The sequence below is a fragment of the Haliaeetus albicilla genome, chromosome 21 (genome assembly GCF_947461875.1).
Source record: "Haliaeetus albicilla chromosome 21, bHalAlb1.1, whole genome shotgun sequence".
Lineage (NCBI taxonomy): Eukaryota > Metazoa > Chordata > Aves > Accipitriformes > Accipitridae > Haliaeetus > Haliaeetus albicilla.
The window spans coordinates 20,523,133-20,544,588 of record NC_091503.1 but is presented as its reverse complement, the minus strand read 5'-3'; the positions used below and the strand labels follow the sequence as shown (position 1 = coordinate 20,544,588).

Below are 21,456 nucleotides of genomic sequence, written 5' to 3'. Positions count from 1 at the left end.
TGTCTCATCTGTGCATCACCAACGGTTAATTTTTTAGTATACGCTCATGTCTGTAGATTTATTTGGTCTTAAAAGCTCAGTGAAGAGTTCAGTAGCTCAGACAAGGCGGCAGTTAGTGCCTTGGCCTCGCTGGTGTCCAAGGAACACAAGGGAACTCTGCATGTAAATCACGAGGCATTAGGACAGACTTCTTTGAAAGCTATGATATAAAAGATTATCAAAATCTCCAGCCGCTATCTGGATCTGGTTGTAGTAAGTAGTCTTTAAAGTGACCTTCTGAAGTGGCCTTTGTTCATTTCTTGCATCACTAGGAGAATGTTGTAAATATATAATGCTTAGTACAGCTGTGCTACAAGAAAATAGATCCTAGGTAATGACAGGAGAACGACCTGGAGTGACACAAATTATTCTGGACAAAATTGTGTTCAAAAGTGACATATTTAATAGCTGCCTATCCATAGAGTAACATGCATTGCTGATAGTCCTGCATAAGAGGACTACAGCATTTCTAACAATGGAGAAAGACCAAAGCATGCTGGAGATTAAAGTGTGAACAGCATAAACTCTGAGTTTTCCCTTCATGCTGAAGAACCTGCCCTGCTTCCCTTCCCACCCCCTGCCAAGATAACGATTACTCACCCTATCAGTTCTGAACAAACCCTGGAGCCCTGTATACAAGCTTGATTTGACCAAATTCAATTGCCTGCTTTAAGTATGCCATTATTATATTGATGTACCATACAGTTCTGTTTAAAGTTCTCACAGAGCATGTGCCACTTATCCACAGGGAAAAAAACCCCAACAAAGCAAAACAAAGAAACAACACACCACCCTTTTTTTTCCTCACTACATTTTCACTTGTGCAATAAGAAGAGACTATTCATGAGTAGTAGTATTAGTCATGACTCCAATCAAGCTGATACAATTTCAGAATACAATGGGGAACCTAACGAACTTCTGAGAGTTTGACAGGGTGCATATCAGCACAGCAAAGGGAGGTAAGGTATTTGAAATATTACAACACATTGACATGCCTCACTACGGGGATAAACATTGGCCCAAGATTGATGTTTGCTGCAAGACTTTGTTACTCGTTCCAGTATTTTGTTTTTGATACCAGTTGGGCATCCTCCCAAGAAAACTGGAATCTTCTTTCTTGGAATGGACAGATTTCAAGGGAACACTATGCAAACACTGATATCTTCCCTCTATGATCTTTGTCTAGTTACAAAGCTGCATATTAAAGATAAGAGGCAATTGCTCTGACATAGAATTTAAGTGTAAAATAAAGAACCAACACTACTCCTTTAAAGCATTTGGCAACAGGGTAAAAAAAATGTGTTTTAAGCCAAAGGAAGCTTTCCTAACAAAGACACAGCAGGCCCTCTATCTCCAAGAGCGTATGCATTTGTTTCTGATTAAAGCAAACCCCAATATTGCAGGCACATATTTGATTGTAAGTGAACTTTCTATTTAGGGGCTGAAGAAAATTAATTGCTTATAGAGAAAGCTTTACTCTAAAAAAAAAATAATCCCCAAAACATGACTAAAAAGCCCCACCCCACAGCAAAAAGCTCTATAAATTCAAGATACATATAACTGAAGGAGAAATAATTAAAACACCATTGTCAAAATAATAAATAATTTCTGAATACAACTTTTCCAAATATATTAAAACAAACAAACAATTTATTTTACAGTGTACTTATTCCTAGAAAAGAGACTTTACATAGCAGTTTTGTTACATATTGAATTGTCTTGCAGAGTTCTGGTCATTTTAGAAATCATAATACAGGCAGTTTACTCGATTCCTGAAAATTCAGTGGGAGTTGCAAAACTAAGTCTTGCTCACACCTTGCAACCAGTAGTTCAAAGGACTAGTCACAGGAATTTAGCTAACTTTGCTGATGAAAAAAAAAACCAAACCAACCACAAAAACCCTCACCAATTTCCCTGTGCGAGATCTACAGATGGTAGCAAGAGTAAGAAGATAAAAGTCCACTGAAGCAGTATGAGTCAAAATATGTAGAAGGTAAAAGCATGCCTCCTCCAAAGTCAACAGGAACTGTTAATAGCTGCACGGAGCTAGGATTTCACCATTTATGAAGCGGTCAGTTAAGCGAATACTCACAACTAGAATAAGGCTTATTCTAGTAAACCAAAACATTTGTGGTTCGAAAAATTGAAGCAGCTTTCATACCTACTTTAAAAATATGTTTCCATTTGTCAACTCACAGTTTTAAGTACAACTCTACAACATTCTGGGAACTGCATGATGCAATCAACACTTCCAATAGAGAAAGGGCTAGCCAGCATGTGATTTAACAGTAATAAAACACTTGAAGCAAACAATTTTGCTAATACATACCAGCGAAAAGGAGACGGCTCCCTTATGGATTTTTACTAAAAAAAGAGGGAAAGCAAGATAGACAAGCGGTTAAATTCAGTATAGTCCCACTAACATATTACAAATAAATACAGCTTTGTAAGAACTCTGGATCTTGATTTGTTCTGCAGAACACAAGAAGCTTTCGGAGCAACTTAGGTTTTCCAGCAAATGGAATGATTCTCAACCTCCTTCCCCCAAAGGAAATAAATCCTTAGAGAACCTCCTGTCTTTGCTGTGTGAACACGGAAGTTCACAAGGAAAACGCCCAACTAGCTTTAGCGTAGGCAGGCCGCTACTCTTACGTGCCCTCAGTAGAAAGATGGGGTCTTCCTGAAAGCAAATCTGAGCTGGAGCTCAGCTTTAACTGCAGCCTCTACTCTTGCAAACTAACTTAGAGAGAGAGCCTGAGAGATCTAACATTTCTAGATTAATTTTTCTCTTCTATACTTTTTTCCTGCCAGGCAGGAAATGAAGATACATTTCTGTATCAAGGCAGAGCTACTGCAGATTTTCACAGCTGAAGTGGTTTTATGGTAAAACAGTCCCATTTATTTTTCACTTGCATTTTTTGAAAGAGCTCTGCATTAAAAATCAAAATATGAAGTCAAAGAACTGAAAAGTATTTCTGTACATTTAGAATTGCTACTGATTCAAATAGAGACAATATACAGCACAATATAGAAAGAGTCTAACAGAAAAAAATTTGGAGAATTGCCAACTTGGGTCTCCCATTTATGAATTTAGCAATCATTTGACATTCAACTGTTGCTTTTCAAGAGATAATTAGTAGCACCTCCTGATGTACTTGCTCCTGATGTACCAAAAGGCTCATTCTTTGAGTTTAAATCTCTCTTTGAAAGAATTTGTGTTTGGAAATATACAGAGGAATTTTCTACCTTTTTGGAATGGCAATATATACACATGTGGCACACATGATGAGGCTGTGTTAGAAAGATAGCTAAATTGATCTTTAAAATCAGAGGGAAAAAAAAAAAGATTTTGCATCTATGCACACAGGATAGGAGTAACAAGCTTTTACACCACACTTGAAGACTTCATGGGCTAGGAGACAATAATTATGTTCAATTTATAGTGTCCTTTTTCCTGAACAACATATTAACTTTATTCCTTGTTTAGAACACTCACCAAGAAGTGCTGGTTTGCCTGACACTTTGCTAATTCCAGGATAATGCTGCTCTATAATATTTCACTTCCTCCTTGCACCTGCCCTGAAAATAAAATTTATTTACATAGTATCTCCTTTTAGCAGGATAGACCCTATATTTAAAATTAGTTCTAAATAGTTACTTTAGCAACTATTTATCAGATGCTCAGGCATACAGGCAAAGATATATTGATTACATAAGACATACATAGAATCATCTGTCCTGGGAAGAACCAACACTGAAGTTATTCCAAACATTAAATTATTGCTCATCTAATTTGAGAAAGTGTCAAGTCCTATAAGTTAGTACAAAAAATAATTTTTTAAACAAAAAAGTGAAAATCTTGACTATAGATTCATTCAATTTAGAGGGGCTGTTAAGTTAGTCCACAATAATAGTTTTGCTTACATTACTGACTGTTCTTTCCTCTTCACTGTTAGATGGGCTGTTGACGTTGCTAATTCTTAGCTTAAAAAAAGTCCTATTAGCAGTGACTTAACTTCAAAGAGATTAAATTCAAATTAAAAAGTTGCATTTATAATGAAAACTCAGCATATTCTATGAAATATTCAAAATTCTTTATTTCCGGCCAATATAGTATTGTTACAGACATTCATCTCTTGCTCCGCACTTGCATATGATTAAAGTTGGCACTCCCAACCACCAAAAAAGTTAAATGGTTATTATGGTACAGGCACAAAGTAGCCAAACAGCTTTACTTTCCTTAAGCAAAGCTGTGATTGTGCTCTAACAGCATTTATTACCAGTGCATAGATTGTTCTCTCCTCCTAAGACCAAGCAAGAAAGGGAAATTTCCCTTAACTGAAGGAACACAGACGGCAGCTCTGCTACTAAAGCAGTTGTTTCATCAGTGGAAGAATGACAGGTATCTGGATGCACTGAACGCCTGCCTTCATTGCTTTCAGTTGCACTTAACACGGGCTTGCTCAGAACTGTATTAAACATCCTTGCAGGTCTCCATTACTGCTTTCATTATTAGAATCACCATCAAAGTGCCACATTTGAAGAATCAACGGGATTTTTTTATTTTTTAAAGTAAAACAACAAAAAACCCAGAAGACTGTCAGTATTGCAGGTCTCTTGCTTCATAACCACCATTTAAAATCTCTTTCCTTGCTAGAAGCATCAATTCCCTTCCATCAGGAAGGCAGCACCGGAGACACTTTGTATGACTTAACTGTAAATTAACACAACTAGTGTATTTTACTGCATTTCAACCTTCCAGTTACAGTGGTAAAGTTAACTATTAGCATATGGAATGAGTATCAGATACTTATATGTACCAAAGGCAAGTTAGTCACAAAAACCTCTACAAATATATTACAAAGAAAACTAGCAGCAAACACTGCTGTCATTACACAGTACTCTTTCATGACAGATGACTGATTGGATGGCCATCTGGAAAACAAGCTGATAACTATAATGTTATAAAAATAGAAAAACAAATATTTGATCATAGTAACTGTATGAACAAGTGTCAGAAGGAGGGAAGTAAGCAAGTATGATTCAGTTAACACAAATTCTACTTATACAAGAGTGCCTCCAAGCCACAAAACATGTAGTTTCAGTTTTACATTAATCATCAAAACTTCAGTCTGATACATGCAACTGACTCTGGCAAGCATGTCTGAATAGGCAAGGGAACATAATTCTGTAGATTCTTCTCTATAGCACGCAGCCCCATGCCATTGGTACGAATGCCAGTCTTCACTTACATGATGCATTGTAGCAGCAAGGTGTATTGCAGTTCAGAATGGAGGGAAATGGCAGAAAAGCGCATACCATGCTTTCATCGTAGGTAAGTTTCAAAATATGCACTATATGTGTACAGTTTGTTTCTAGGCACATCTTTGGTTACATTCTCAATACAGTCTGCTTTACAAAAAAAAAATAAATAAACCAGTCAAGACTTGGTTAAAATCCAGGCAAAGATAAAACTTCTTTTTTTTTTTTTTTCAGAAAACAAGACAGTAGAAGTCCCTTTAAATTGACGTTTTATTATATCCATAAACGATAAAATCCCAATGCTACAGTAAGGCATGTAAATACTGAACCTGAAAGAAAATAAAAATGGGGAGGAAAACAGAGACATTAAATCATTAGCTCTTGGAACACTTCTTCAGACAGCTATGTATGCATCTTACTACAATGCTAAAAGTGTAACCACCACCCCTTCTCCATGTAAGAAAATAAGGTTTTTGATTTACATAAACAATGTCAAGGTGGAGGCGCACAAAAATGACAAATAAGAAGGAAGGAAAAAGAATGCAGGAAAACCGGGCTGGAAAACTATCAAAAGGCCGAAAGAAACCCTTAGGTGCTTACCACTCCAAAAAAGATCAATATGGCAAGTTACAGTTGTAAAGTGAGGAAATGAGTAACAGGATTATTAAATCACAGTCAAGCATTCAAACAAATGAAAGCTATCTTTAACAAGCCTTACCAGTTTGCAATTTTTAAAATTCCTATTTAAATGAAATCAACTTTTGGTTTACTAGATATACACACAAAAGTTTTTTGCCACTGTTTGCAACAGGAGAACATCAAACACAATGCAAATGATTTTTATTTATTTTTTTTTTTCATGCAGAGTTCAACATATTTTTGCAGAGTTCAACATAGGGATGGTGGGGAAAAGAATTTCCTCTCATTTTAATAAAGTGCCTTTCATTTTCCAGTAATGGTTCTCTCTAACGGATATGCCTGAAGTACAGTACTATGAATAGATGTAAGTGATTGTACTTGTGACAAAATCCATTGTAAAAGAATAATCAGAAAATCTGTATCATAATTTTCTACTGCAAACCTGCTCATTTAATAGCACTGCACACTCAGTAGCAAAGTGTCAAAATATTACAGTTACCTAGGGCAATAATGTTGGCGCACACACACACAGTATTTTTCTAATGCACGTGCCTGAAAAATGAAAGTTTAAAGAATACGTGGCACTGAACAGTCAGAAAAGCTGAAATGTTCTATTTTGCATACAGATCTCCATTGGACAGATGAAGAAATCCTAGAAGTGCATGCAGCAGGCTGCTTTTGTAAATTAAGTCAGGCACAGAAGAACTTTTTGGCCCTTGTCAACAGGCAGTCTTTTAGATTTCTCATATACATTATTATTACAGTATAAAGCAGGGGGAAAAAAAAAAATCAAAAAGTCAGAGAGCCACAGCCCATGCAAAATAAAGTTGCGGATCACAGGAAACTCTGTCTGGGTTAAGTATACAAATAAGGCTGCTAATCTTGACTGAGACTATTTCAAGTATTTTTTTTTTTTTAATCGGGGCCTTTATGAATACAGCCATTTGAGAGTTTGCCAAACATTTAACAATGTTTAACAGTTTCACCATGAGAGACAACCATCAGATTGCTTACCTGCTAAGTACTTAATATTATCAAGTTTGTGCGATTCAAGCATTGTTTTCAGGTCTGCAACTTCTGTGTCTATTTTTCGGTCTGTTTGGGTCAAAGCTCGATCTTGTTGTGCATGCTAAAAAGCAAAGCAACAAAATGATGCAATTTGAACAGTTTCTAGTTTATTTAGTAATTTTACCCATCCCTTCAAGCTGTATTTTTGGTTCTTCCTTAAATGTATGTTAATTTGCATTCAAAGAGAACAAGTTCCTTCCTAGCTGATTATATCCAAGGAATTGAATAATTTGGTGAACTCGGGAAATTTAAATGATTACATGTTCCTTAACATGTAATCTAGAAAGTGGCAGAACTAGATGCCTTCTTATCTCAATCTAGCAGCCTAAATATTAACATCAATCTGTTGTTTGGCCCACTGATATTAAAGTCACTACTCAATTATAAGAGCTATTGAGAGGTCTAAGAGCCTTTTGTGACAAAAACATACCGGAGCATAAAGATTTATGGATCATTAGAGAAAGTGAGAATTGGTCTTCTGATGTAAAAAAAGAGCACGTCTTCACCTTGTAATGAATTCTACCACAAAACCAGCTACAGACAAATTCAGAATCTGATTATGACAGAAGACACGACTTCTGTAAGAAAATGGGACAGAATTATTACTCAGAAAAGACTGAAAGATCAAACTTGTAAACTGAGAACAGCTGCTGAGCTGCTGATATTGTCAAATCAGCACTACTGAAACATTGTGAATCAGTTAATGATTTACTGCTAGACACCTTCCTAGGAATAATTCCCTATACTACAGAAAGGAAACAAAGGAAGAGGAAGTGCTTGGTAAAAACCTCCTCTAAAATGAAGCCAAATCAGTCTAGCAGCGTGTTTCAGTCTCACTGAACACAGGGGAAAAAAACTGATTTCACAAACTAACATTAAGAGTAGAATTCCATCTAGAGAAAATACTGCATGCATGAAGTTTCAAATCAAAGTGACCACTGGACAGTTTATATATACATGCAGAGGGTCTAATAATATACATGAAAGCCTTCTTATTCTGTAGACACTTCAGTTACTTGTACCAATATGAAAATACACAGGGAAACAATGAAGTACAATGACATTTTGTACATTAAAGTGCCTAAAGACATGAACAACTCTAAAAAGAATACTGGGTCTATAACACAAGTACAAAAAGATTTGCTGTGTAATAATCAGCTACCATTCTTACCAATTCCACTATTTCTGTCCTCATTTCAAGTAGTTTTCTTTCATTAAGTGAGTACTAGAGGGAGGGAAAAAAAAAAGAAAAAAGATAAACATATTGTCATTAACCTTTTCCCCCCACACTTAAAAGCATATTCCTTTGTTTCCAAATTCTGTAGAACACTGAATATGGACAAGATTATTGTCTGACAACACTTGGAAGACAGCGTTGTAGGTAATTGCTGTCCTGTGGAAAAGCACAGTTTAGACAGGTGTTCATCCACACCTCTGAACTGTTAAGTGTAACAAGTCCATCAGACACTCACCTTCTGCAAAAACTGTATATATTAATAAGCAGCTGGAAGAAAGGTTGGCAGATTTGCATTTCTAAACAGTAACTCTGGAACAGTTAACTAATCCATTGAGCATACAAGCACAATTAAGACTGAACCATCTACTTTCTTCAGAAAGGGGAGTACAATTTTTAAACATCATATCAAACTCAGCTACCAAAGAAATGTTTAGCCAGCACTGCATGCACTCACCATTTGTATTGTTCTGACCATCATTTCATGATATATTTGTTAAATATAGGACCTTTGTATCTCACATTAAGCCATTCATTTGTGGAACATCAGAAGCTGTGGCTTATTTTTAAATTATAGCTATTTGGGTTCAAGGAAAGTTAAATCGAAATTGAAGAGGCATACCTTTAAGGCAGGTCACCCTTATGACTCATGAACAGGCACGATTTACCTTGACATTAATAATGGTTCCTGTCCCACTACTGGGGCAATTAAATTATTCATGGACAGCTGCTAAACTACCAGTCTATAGTGCAGAGTATTAAGGTCATCAGGCACCCATCTCAGAATCCTCAGTTAAACGGCAATAACCTCATCTGTTGACATTCCCATGTGGAAAGTCGCTTTATTTTTCCTCCACTCTGGAAGCTTATTCCACTTTAATATTAAACTCAGATTAATCTACATAAATGCTTCAGCATTGAAAAATGCTCCTTACAGATCTAGAGCTCTATTTGGACTTTTGACTGAAGTTAAGATGAAGTTAAGAGATAGCAGTCTGCTACAAATGTAGAAAATGACATAAAAGAGACAAGTAACAGCATGTCTGCAATTAATGAAACAGTCACTGGATTCTGCAAAATGAGGAGAAAGATAAACACAGAAATTCAGACATTTTATATAAATATATGGTTTTGAAAGTGGTAAGATGGCAGAATATTTATAAAATAACCTAATTAAAATTAAGTTTGAGGTGAAATTTCACATAAGAATAGGACCTCACATTAATAAACTGATCATCACTACCAAAACCCATGACATTTAAAATAAACAATATTATGGGTTGAAATAGCTCGCCTGTTTTACTTTAAATAGATGCTGTTAGCCAAATACACATTTTCTGACCAATTTATATTCTACAGGCTTCTTTCTTGATGTTTGTGTTTGTTGAAGTTTTGCTCTGTGGCTAGAAATTTAGGTCAGACCCAAGAATTTTAAACTTGGGTTTAAGACAGTGAAATATACCCTTTTACTGCAAGGCATCACCACACATCTGTAATAACACCAGTGCATAAAAAAAGTTGGAAAGACAACGTTAAACTTCCCCCCTGAAATTCAACAGGGAGATTTCCCCTTGAGTCCATGTTTTTCACAGTGCAGAGAAAATTCAGTTCTCAGATGCACCTTGATATTTTTAACAGCAAGCTTAGAGGCACTGTGATGCATGAACACATGAATATATATGGAATATTGTACTGTACTTCAAGTTTTTAAATCACATCTGTATCACTGCACATATAATTCACAGCATAAACAGATGTGCATTAAGCAATTTAGGACTCTAAGAAATGTAAAGTGGAATGAACTAACGAAAAGATAAAGCATTTAGAGTTTGAAACATTAATGACTGCCCACATCGGTGTTGACAAATTAAGAAATCGTCCTTCAGTTCTTATTCCAAGCAAAACTGAAAGACAACAACATTTTACTTAGTGCTTCAAGTTGAATCAATTTAAACTTAGGACATTTCTCTTCTGAATAGTAACTTACTAAGAATGCACAGTAACCTTCAATTATCCTGAGTTTTACTCTCAGAAAGCTAGATATTGAGTCCTAAGTCACATTACAATTGAAGTAAATATGATAATGATGATCTGTCTGCTACAGGAAATACCGGATTACGTCTCTCCCCTAACTCAGCATATATGCTAGAACCTGCTCCCCATTCATCTGCCTTTTTCCTTTTCTGTTCATGCATGGCAGAGCTGGCAATTGAAGAGGGGCGGGGGGGTGGGGAGCAGAAGAGCAGTTTTCACAGAAACAATGACATTATAGTTGCACAACAGACTACAAAGTTGATCAACTTTCTTAAGAGAAAGTTGACATGCACAGTTTGCTTTTCCTGGGAGGCAGTCAAAACAATGTAGTGTTCTGCACAACAGAGTCCAGATTCCAGGATCCTACATAAATACACAAAAAACCACTAGTGCCTAATTTATCACTGGTGAAGTGGTTTTAAACAGGTTTTGTAAGCCTGAAGCTTTGCAAAGCTTATCATCTACACAGATAATACATTTCATATGATTTTTTTTTTTAAAAATTAGCATGAAGTATCAACCTTTAAACAAGAATTCTACCTGCTCAAGTTGTACTTTATGCAAGCATCTACCACGGGATAACAGACTGTTAGTCATTATACTAAATCACTGACACAGCTGTTACCTAAACTAAGCATGTGAAAAACTTCAAGGGGCACACACAGAAGATGTATGATATCAACTTGAACCCTTCTTATTGCCTAAATTGGAGATAAATACTACATCTTCATTATACACCTGTGAAAAAGGACTGATAAGGAATAATAGAAAAATGTCATTAAAAGATCTTTCAATTTAGAAGATGCAATTTCTCTGAGGTCCTAAAAGCTATTAAAAAAAATATCTATGGGAACAGAATTCTATTTAGAGTGCTACATATAATGCAAAAACTTGTTAATCTTCTAATTCTTCATCTACGTTATTCTAATTTAAGATCACATCAGTTCAGTCCTACCAGATATTTCAAACGTTCAAAACAATCTGAACCAGTACCAGTTACAATTAAAAAAAATAAATTACAAGTACTTTCACAATAGGTGTTTCCTGACAAACTACCTATGCTATAAATTCTCTAGCTATAGGGAAATGAAACATCTCCAGTGATGATAAAGTTAATGAAATGTGTAAACTTAATTAAGTGTGAAAATAGAGAAAGAGATGTACTAATAACATAGAAAACCTCTAGGCAGCTAGTCAGCATATTTAGATTAAATATCTAATATATTTAAGTGTAATGTGTTAATCCTGATATTAATATCAAAATAGAAAAACATAAAAACCAAATATGACACCTTGTACTATAGCAGCATAAGGATGAGTGACTTGAATTAATACTTTGAAGGTGAATGATACTATAGATTAGTATGAAAATGCTCTTTGGGTAAGATGCTTTTACCCAAATTTGGAGATTACTCAGTGTTGAGGTGTTTCTAGAAGAAAGTAACCAAAACTTACCAATTCTTTTACTCTGCTCTTCTCTAGGTTTAGGTTTAATTTGTTATCTGCACGAACTTTGGTAATTTCATCCTAATGGGAAAAAATTGATAAAGCAGAAACCAAGACTTTATTTAATCATAAGCAGAAAGAATTAGACAAATATATTGTGCCTTTCTTTACATATTTCAGGAATCAAGCTTTTCTCCAATTAAAGTACATAATTTTCAAAAGTACAAGTATTCCTATTCTTCCCCTGGGAAATACTCATGTTCTATAGTACGAACTGGATTTCGGAATTAAAAACTGACAATTACTTTTAAAACCAGAACACTGAGAACTGCACTTAATTGAGAGCACATCCTTTTTTAAGTGCCAGGAATGTTTCATAACTCATAACTCTGATTTCTAGAAATCCATGCCTAGGTACACCTATAAGTTGGACTTCCTCCATGGAGCAACCTTGATGCTCAAAACAACTTTAAAAGCAGTTTCTAACCTTCCAATATAAAAGAAAATATGTTTCTAAAGATTACATCTAGGGCCTTCAGAAAAAGCTAGAGAGTCAGGAAATGTATATTTTTAAACATCTAACTTTTAAAAACTACCCTAAGTTGTACACTTGCATTTTACTTCATCAAAAGCTGTAAGTGATTCCTGCTTTTCTCAGTGACAGCTGCCATTTTAATGCAACCTCCTGGCAGGAATTCCAGCCAGCTGATAGTTTGTCATGCGGCAAACTGCTGATCAGATGAATGTGTGGGAGAAGCAAAAGATTGCTGATGTTCTGGGAGATTCTACTATTAAAACCAAATAAGCATCTCTCAAGTAGGCCAATGTCAACTAGTCAAGAGTTCATTAAATTAATATGAACAATAATGAGACTCAATTTCTATGTCTGAATTTTTGACCTTTAACTGGTTTATAATTAGATGTCATTACAATGTGATATATTACAGTTTAATCAATCAAAAATTAGAAATAATTTTTTCTTAAACTTTTACAACATTGTGTCTTTTTGCCTTTTAGAGGAACAAGTATGAGCAAACATAAAATAACTTGCCCTTGTGAGAATTACATTTAAAAGTAAAATTTAAAGACATCTAGCTTTTAAGAAAATATGACTCAGATCCTTGATGCTCTATCAGTGGATTACGCTATCTTATTTATATGCAACTAAAACCATAAAATAAGTTACAATTCAAAAATTAAATGATCAATGTATTTTAAAATGGTATTCTGAAAACCCAGATGCATTAAGCACTTCATAACACAGTATGAAACATGCAGGATTAGCCTTGAGAAATTTATGTTCTCCTTTTGGAGATGACAGTGCAAAAAGAAATCAAAGATAATAGGAACGAAACAGCAAGGAGGCACCAGGCTGGGTTTGACCACATTGTCAGGTAGCTCAACAAGTCCAATAGTCTGACAGTTCCTAGGGAACAAAAACTGCTCCATCCTTCCAGCTAAGAAGGACATCTCAGCAGGAAACAGCAGTTCTCAAGTCAGATGTCCATACTCCCTAAAAACAGTTAATGTTTCCCAGTTTCCAATCTTAATCACTCTTGCAAGAATGTTTGTTTCTGTGTAAAGGCTGCTTACAACTATACACCCATTGAAATAATAGATTTTAAGACAATCTTTTTTTTTTGCCAGTAAAAGGGTGTTTGGAGCACTATTCAAGACAGGCAAACCATAAAGAACAGAAACACAGCAGTGATGCTTAAACCTGGTAAGAATAAGAATCACTATGATAATTAACAGAGTAAGTCTTCTACAGAGTCTGTTTTCTTGCAATGGTCATTTGCTCCCAAACAAATGGGACCAAACATAATGGTCCCAAACTTAGCGGCCTAAAGCAGCCATTTAAAAGCTATTTAAATTCTCGACAGCTAACAGGTAAGTCTTCAGAGAAAAAAACAACATCCCCCCCCCCCCCCCCCCCAACTCAAGCCAATTAGCAAGTGCTGTAATTTTCAAAGTATGTTGCATCTTTACATGCAACAGGCAGGCCTAAATGCAGAACTTCACTCAGCCTTAACCACGACATGGCAGCCACTTTCTGAATCTGAACTAAGGACATGTAAGTAAAAAAAAAAAAAAAAAATCGGCAGTTAAATTTTTCTTCACCTCTTGTACCATTCACAGTTCTCTGTCATCATAAATGAAGCATGCATGAAATTGTCTTTGCTGCAGCCCACAGCGTACCATCAACTGCAATTTCAGTATCCTATATATCACAACAATGAAGCACAGCTTTTAAAATAAAATCTTGAAAGCAAAATTTTTTTTTTTTTTTAAAGCAAACTAGACAGGTGTTAATTCTTAATTATATTGGTATGGTATCTTACCATGACTTGCTTCTTTATCTGCTGGAGTTCAAGTTTTATTTTCTGGGAGAGTAGAAAAAAATTGTACACTTTATTACTGTATATAAACCCACATAATCTAGAAATACTAATGAATTTGCATGATCAGTAGCAATGACTATAATCCATGTGAAGAGGAAGGCAGACTGAGCATGGTTTAACTCTATGTCCTCAGCACATGTATAGACATATGCATGTGCACACACATGCATGTTTACTCAGTACTGTGCATTTCCAAACAACAGCACAAGACAGAAGCTAGCAGTGTCCCACAGCAGTAAAGGCAGCCAAATGCATAGGATGGTATTAACAAGAGAAAACCCAGCAGGCCAAAGGAAGTGATTATTTCCCCATATTCAGCACTTGTGAGCCTGTACTGGAAGTGCTGTGTCCAGCTTTAGGCTCCCTGGTAAAAGACAGATGTTGACATGCAAGTCCACTGGAGGGCCATGAAGATGATGGGGGGCTGGAGCACACTGTGTTGCAGGTGGGGGGGAAGAGGAAAGAGAGAGATGGGTTTGTTCAGCTTTAAGAAAAGATGGCTAAATGGCAATCATACTGCAGCCTACAACTACCTAATGTTCCCTAGAGGTCCTTTCTAATCCAAATTATTTTATTACTTTATCTCTTTCAAAAGACACATGAAACAGGTACAGCTGTAGCATCTTCTATTAACTCTCTCTGGAGATCATCCAGTCCTATCCCCTGCTCAAAGCAGGGGCGACGAGAGCAGGTTGCTCAGGGCTGCGTCCAGTTGGGTTTTGAATATCTCCAGGATAGGGATTCCACAGCCTCTCTGGGTATCCTGTTCCAGTGTTCTACCACCCTTACAGTAAAAAGGGTTTTCTTAGGTTTAAATAGCATTTCCCACATTTTGATCTGTGCCAATTACCTATTGTTCTGTCACCAGACAACACTGGAAAGAACCTGTCCATCTTCTTTATACCTCCCCCCCCCCTTTCAAATATTTGTACACATTGATGAGATTCCTTCTGAGCCTTCACTTCTCCAGGCTAAACAGTCCCAGCTCTCGCAGTCTTTCCTCATGTGTCAGATGCTCCATGATGATCAGTCAGATGATCCTTACTGATCTTTCTGGCTGTTTGTTGGACTCTGTCCAGCATGTCCATATCTCCCTTGTGCTGGAGAGCCCAGAACTGGACGCAGCACTCCAGATGAAGTCTCACCAGTGCCAGAGAGAGGGGAAGGATCACCTCCCTTGACCCAGTGGCAGCCCTCCAAACACAGCCCAGGAGGTTGTTAGGGGTCCTTGCCCCAAGGGCTCATTGCTGGCTCATGGTCAACCTGGTATCCATCACGACCCTCAGGGCCTCTTCTGCAAAGCTGCTTTCCAGCTGGTCAGGCCCAGCCTGTCCTAGTGCCTGGGGCTATTCCTCCCTAAGTGCAGGACTTGGCATTTCCATTTGTTCAACTTCATGAGATTCCTGTCATCCTATTTCCCCAGCCTGTTGACGTCCCTCTGAATGGCAGCACAACTGCCTGGTGTACCAGTCACTGCTCCCAGCTTTGTACCATCTGCAGACTTACTGAGGGTGTACTCTGCCCCATCAACAAGGTCATTAATGAAGGTGTTAAAGCATACTTGTCCCACAGGCAACCCCTTTGGTTCAAGATGCTTTTTTACATCATTAGAAAAAATAAGCTAGTGCTAGAATAGCACTTTCCAAGACAGTGATTTTTACCTCATTTTCTGAACGAAGTGCTGAAAATTCACTTTTTTCCAAAATAATCATGTCCTTTTTCACGCCACCAATATGGGACATTACTTGCTGAAGTGCAATTTCCTTTAAAAGAGGGAAGAAAAACCTCAGAACATATCATAACTACAACGCTTTCTCTCATCTGTGCCTACAGATATGATAGTCTATTTTGGTACCCTGAAATTTTTAATTCAGCAATTTCAGACTGATTATATGAGTTTCAGACAGCAAGATAAATTAAGTGACAGTGACAAAATAAGCAAGTTAAGCTCAAACATTGGTAATGTTTGACAAAATCAGCAGTGCTAACATAGATCAGAAGAATTCAATTAATAGTTTATTCCAAGTCTTCAAATTCTTAAGCTAGCAAAGGCACTAGGGAGAGAAGAGGCGTCTCTGAGCTAAATGAGGAAAGCTGGCTTTCAGACCCAAATTCCTCAATGCAACCATACTCTTTTGTAATAACCTCCTTTTTTTACCTCCCCCTGCAAGGGGGCTCACTCTGCTTCACTACTCAGAATCATGCACTGTACTTAGTTTTAATTGCTCTTCTCAGTCTGTTATACTGAGCTGACAGAAGACAAACAAGAATCCTCTGCAACTTTCAAGGATGGAAAAGTCTGTAGACATTGTTCTAGATCCTACACTATCCACACACACAAACAGGGACTGCCTTCTCTTCTCTGAAGATCTCCCTCTAATAAGTAGTCCCTTGCTTTTGATTCTGGACTAAGAACTCTACAAATCTGACACATCACTCTTAACTTCACTTTTGTCAGGAAATACTATTCTAACTTGCAGTGTTATATTTCTAAGTGGCATCTGGAGATGCCTCACCAGGTTACCTGACCACAAGTCTAAAAAAATGTGTCAGCGTACTGGACACATTACTAAAAGTCTACAGCCATGGAAACCTCTTCTCTTACTCCCTGATGTCTCCAGCTTGCTTTTGTTCTCTCCCCTCTTCAGGGAACTCAGAAAACGGAACAGAATCTTCCATATTCTTTCTCCTCCTCACCTCTATACATACACACACACACTTATTCCTTTTTCCCCTAAGGTTTTATCCAACCAGTGTAATACTTTATCTTTTACATACCCAACTATGGCCTAATGGTAATAGCTACATCCACAATGTTCCAAATCGTCTTCCAATTCTTCATTCTCTTTTTGCATAAGCCCTTGTGCATTCAAAGACTACAAGGAAGTACAGGTTTATCATGTTGCCTGGAGTTCATGGCATACACGCTTCCTGAGCTGCTTCTATCTTAACATGCTGTACAAACCTGCACATTTGAATCTTAATAGCAGAAAGTCACCTGAGGGTCTCACAAAACATCTACCATCAGCAGCAGCATTTAATTCAGAACAAAACAAAGGAAAACATGTTTACTTTCATTCAAAAAAGCTGGGCATAGAAGCAGGTTTGGATTGCTTATTGTAGACTGCTTACTGTAAAATACAATCAACCATTGGGGAAACAGTCCCGTTAACATTGCATTCCCTGATTGACTGTGGAACAAACTCAGCACAGGAGGAGGCAGCACTCCCACGTCTGCTTTGCCTGGACTCTAAAAGCTAGGAAGGATGGGCTGAAACCTCCCTAGATGGAAGGTTGTGCAAAATCCAGGTATCCCACTTCTTAATGAGATGCCCTACTGCCAAGACTACTATTCTATAAAGACAGCAGCTGCTGTTTTCTCATGTTTTAAGGCAGCAGCCTAGTTACTATGAAATAAGTTAAAGCTTGCATTCAGAAGGTGACCTGGGGCTGTGAACCCCAGCCTCACAGAGCAGCCCCAGAGGTTGTACTTCAGGTATGCTGCTTGTCAGCATTGGTCTGTTTGACCAGCTTACGCGTCGGAATTCCAGCATATCAGATATTGTGAATCCCATTCAAAGATGCCCAAGTTCCACATGCAGTGAATCACACCTTACTCTGAATTTCAGTTTCATTTCTGGAGCCAGATGCCCAAGAGCTCAATGTGGCAATATTCAACACTGTCATGTCCAATTCCTTACATGGATCTACCTTTGTTATGACCTGACAAAGGGCCCCCAAAAAATCACGGCCAGTATCAGAAAAAGTCTTGCCTCCATACCCAATTATTCATTAAAACAATCATTCCCTCACAAGTCAAAGCTGACAATTCAGTTCAGTTGTACACAATTTCCTGGTAGCCAGGAAGGATCTCTGTAGATACTCAGCATTATCAGCCTATTTCCAAGCAAGTTTTCTTCACCTCCTCCCACCACGATGTATATGCTGGGTAGGTTTAGAGAATACCATGAACAAGGAGATAGATTTCAATATCAGCATCCAAACTATACATGTACCTGTATCTTATCAGTGTATACAACTACACCAATCATGCCCTAAAAACATCTATAAAAAAAGAAAATTCAGCTCAATTCTAATACAATATAAATGTCACTGTGACACAAAGGTAAATAAAAAGGTACCACATAACAGGGTGGGAAATAACTGAGGGAATCTGCACTTCCTTGTTACAAGTCTACAAAAGAATATATGTAGGAGCTGTGACTATTCAAATCCATGCACTGAATACCTCCTATGCCTAAAAGCCTCCTCAGTAATTCTACTTCATGCTACAATAAAGCTGAAACTAAAAAAACTACCTGTGGTTTGCATACCAACTCACAGTACCTAAATCTCAAGGTCCACCACAACACTTTGGTAAGTATTTGATAAACTCAAGACAAAATTCACTAGCCAACAGATACACAAGGATGTTTGCTCTTCACCTTCAAACTTTTAAAATACAGTCTCTAACAGTAATAAATAGCAACACATATTTCATTAGCAGGCATACCAGGTTATGATTTACTTTAACCCCACCATTGTCTCTGATCTAACCTGCTGTACTTTGGTGACCATGTCCTTGTAAATCATATCCAGGTTGGTGTTCATAATTTTCACTAATGCAGATACAATGACCTCTGACTGCTGAGTAGTGAAACCTAAGCAAAACAAAATGCAACAACATTCAGAGACACCTAAATCTGGATAGTTTACAGAAACGCCACTTGCTAATACTCAGCACCAAGTTAAAACAAACATCAGTTATGGAAAATAATAAAACATACTCCTCTTGATTCAGCACTAACAAAAGAACACAACCAATCAGTACATCCAAGTTCCCCCACCCCAGAATTATGTCTGTGAGATAGTATAGCTGCTTCTGTAGTACAGCACTATTACAGTATCAGCAGGATAAACAGTGGAAATTTTCTAGAGGTATTATGGAATGTCATTTCGCACGTGGTTATTTCTATGAGCAAAAATTCTGACCCTGAAAAGCAGATGCTTACTTTCAGTATACTATAAATCTTCAGTACCACTGAAGATGTGCAAAAGTCAACAACTGAAAACAGTGCTAGCTGCTCTGATTTTAGGCCTATCAGGCTCTAAGTCTCTATTAGAAACCTTTTAAACGGAATATATTGGGAACTGTTGTAAAACATCATCCCTAGAAACACTCTCAACTCTTCCACTTTCAAAATGTAAAAGTGTCATAAACAAGATTTAATCATTATGAAAAGAAACACTTACAAAAGCATGATTGTTTCAAACTAAGCATTAGAAAGCACTTACAGGGTCTGAGACCAAGTTGCTTTCAATAGCTGAGCTGATGCAATAGTTTGCCATCACCAAAAGGAAGATACCCCTCCCCGCATTTTACATAGTAGGCCATAATCAATCCTATTATAACACACTGCTGCACATTCAAGGTGCTATATACTAAATATGTAGGAATCCAATCAATATGTTTTAAACCACTACCTTGAAAACTCTGGTTTTTACTCTCAATTCTTAAAATTTGATTTCTCTTTAGCATTTTGAATTATGAGTAGGATAATAAATTATTCCAATCAAACTTATAAGCTCACTATTTCCTTTTGGAAGTAGAAAAAACCTACACGTTCTTACTCAGTATATAAAAAAAATAAAATCCATGAAACTGAAGCTGTAACATCACATGTCAAGAAGTAACAAACTTTGTAAACTAAAAAACCACCCATGAAATGACATTAAAAACAGCCACCCATTTCTAGCAAATTACCATTTTCTTCCAAGAGGCATACCAGCGCATGAGTGTCAAAAAAAAGCTTCCTACTTCCCAATAAGGAAATACTCCCTTTGCTTTGTAAAGATGATGATGCAGAGATGCTTACATCTGAAAAAAAAAAAAAAAGATAAACAAAACACAACTTATTTTTAATAAAGAATATTTAATCAACATGTTTGCTTTCCAGGAGTTTCCTTGCTACCCCAAATATTTTTCATTTATGACAAAACATTAGAAGGTGTGTTGAGATTATCGCAGCTTGCTTGAAACTGAAAAGGTATCTGACTAGCAAGCGCTACGCATAAGAGCTCGAAAGAGTAAAAGACAACGCTACTGCTGCATTTGTGAGATGCTCTCCAAGGATATAATGTCCAAGAAAAATCCCACCAACTGTCAGGCTCTTAAAATTGGTCCTTTACAGTTATCAGCATAATCGGTGGAAGCTGTGAGCAGTTCAAAGCTTTGAGGACTAAACCCACAGACTCTTTGTTAAAGAAGCAAACCTTCACTGGTTGCCCTTTAGAGAAAAGGTAACCGCTCACAATCTGCCCTTGACTCTTTTTACCGAAAATATTTTCAGCGCTAATTCTAAGTCAGTGTAGCTTCCACACAGACACTTGCATAAACGAGCCGACGGAGAGAACGCAAGACAGAACATGAGGTAAACTGTCGGGAGGCAGAACTCCCTGTCCTCAAAGGCGTTATATTTTAAAACACCCGGGCAGAAAATACTTCAAGACCAACACGGGCTAACCGCTGCGGGCAGTCACCCCTGCGGACGGCCCCGCACCCCTCGCAGGCCCCTATCTCCCCCCGGGGGGGCCCCCCCACGCCGCTGGACTCCCGGTGTCGCGTCAGGGGAGGGGAGGGGAGGTGAGGACCCTCTCCCGCCCCGGCTCTCACCCCGCTCCCCGCGGCGGCGCCTCTCCCTGCCGGTCCCGCCGACGCGCCCGCCCCACCCGGCGCTGCCGTTAACGGCCGTAACGGCCGCCCCGGAGCCCGGCGGCGCGGCCGGGCGCTGCCAGTCGCCGAGGCAACGGCGCGCGGGGGAGGGGGGCGCGCGGCCGTCACGTGAGGCGGCGGTGGCGGCAGCAGCGGCGGGCGGGAAGGCGCCGTCCGCACCGCGCGGCCGCAGCAGCAGCAGCAGCAGCGCCCGCCTCCCGCCGCTCACAGCCGTGGCCGCGGCCGCCTGGCCCCTGGCCATGGCCGCGCCACCCGGTCCCGACGACGGAAGAGGTGGGAAGGAGGGAAACCGCCGCTGCTGCCGCCGCCGCCGCTACTGAAACGCCATCGCTCGAGCACGCACCGCCCCGGCATCTCACTTCCGCCTCCGGCACGTGGCAGGAGAGGCGGGCTGGCGCCGCGATTGATTTTATGGCTCAGGGGGCGGCCGCGGAGAGAAGAGCGGCGCGGGCGGGCCGGCTGCGTAGGCGGTGCCTCCGAGGGCGGGCCCGGCGGAGAGTCCCCCGGTTCCCTCCCGGGGGCACCGACACCGGCACCCCCCCATAGGCCTCGGCCCTGGGGTGCCGGGAGTCAGCCCTTAGTGGCCCAGGCTCTGCCAG

At 38.7% G+C, this 21,456-nt stretch overlaps 1 protein-coding gene across 1 annotated transcript; it reads right to left on the bottom strand.

The window, feature by feature from the left end:
- Nucleotides 1-4,111: 4,111 nt before the first annotated feature.
- Nucleotides 4,112-21,194, bottom strand: MCUR1 (mitochondrial calcium uniporter regulator 1). The gene is made up of 9 exons (XM_069809173.1): nucleotides 20,798-21,194; nucleotides 19,889-20,002; nucleotides 18,682-18,785; nucleotides 15,786-15,887; nucleotides 14,065-14,106; nucleotides 11,732-11,803; nucleotides 8,180-8,233; nucleotides 6,955-7,069; nucleotides 4,112-5,630 (listed from the first exon to the last, which is right to left on the bottom strand). Exons 1-9 carry the CDS (start codon nucleotides 21,096-21,098, stop codon nucleotides 5,575-5,577), a joined length of 960 nt encoding a protein of 319 aa, XP_069665274.1. The 5' UTR covers nucleotides 21,099-21,194; the 3' UTR covers nucleotides 4,112-5,574.
- Nucleotides 21,195-21,456: the final 262 nt, after the last annotated feature.

Bases quoted from the DNA above. Each gene is read 5' to 3' on its own strand.
- MCUR1 (XM_069809173.1), bottom strand. From the start codon at position 21,098: ATGGCCAGGGGCCAGGCGGCCGCGGCCACGGCTGTGAGCGGCGGGAGG. The intron at 15,888-18,681 runs GTTAGATCAGAG...CCTCTTTTAAAG, and splicing joins TGGTCACCAAAGTACAGCAG to GAAATTGCACTTCAGCAAGT. The intron at 8,234-11,731 runs GTAAGTTTTGGT...CCCTCCCTCTAG, and splicing joins AGAGCAGAGTAAAAGAATTG to TACTCACTTAATGAAAGAAA.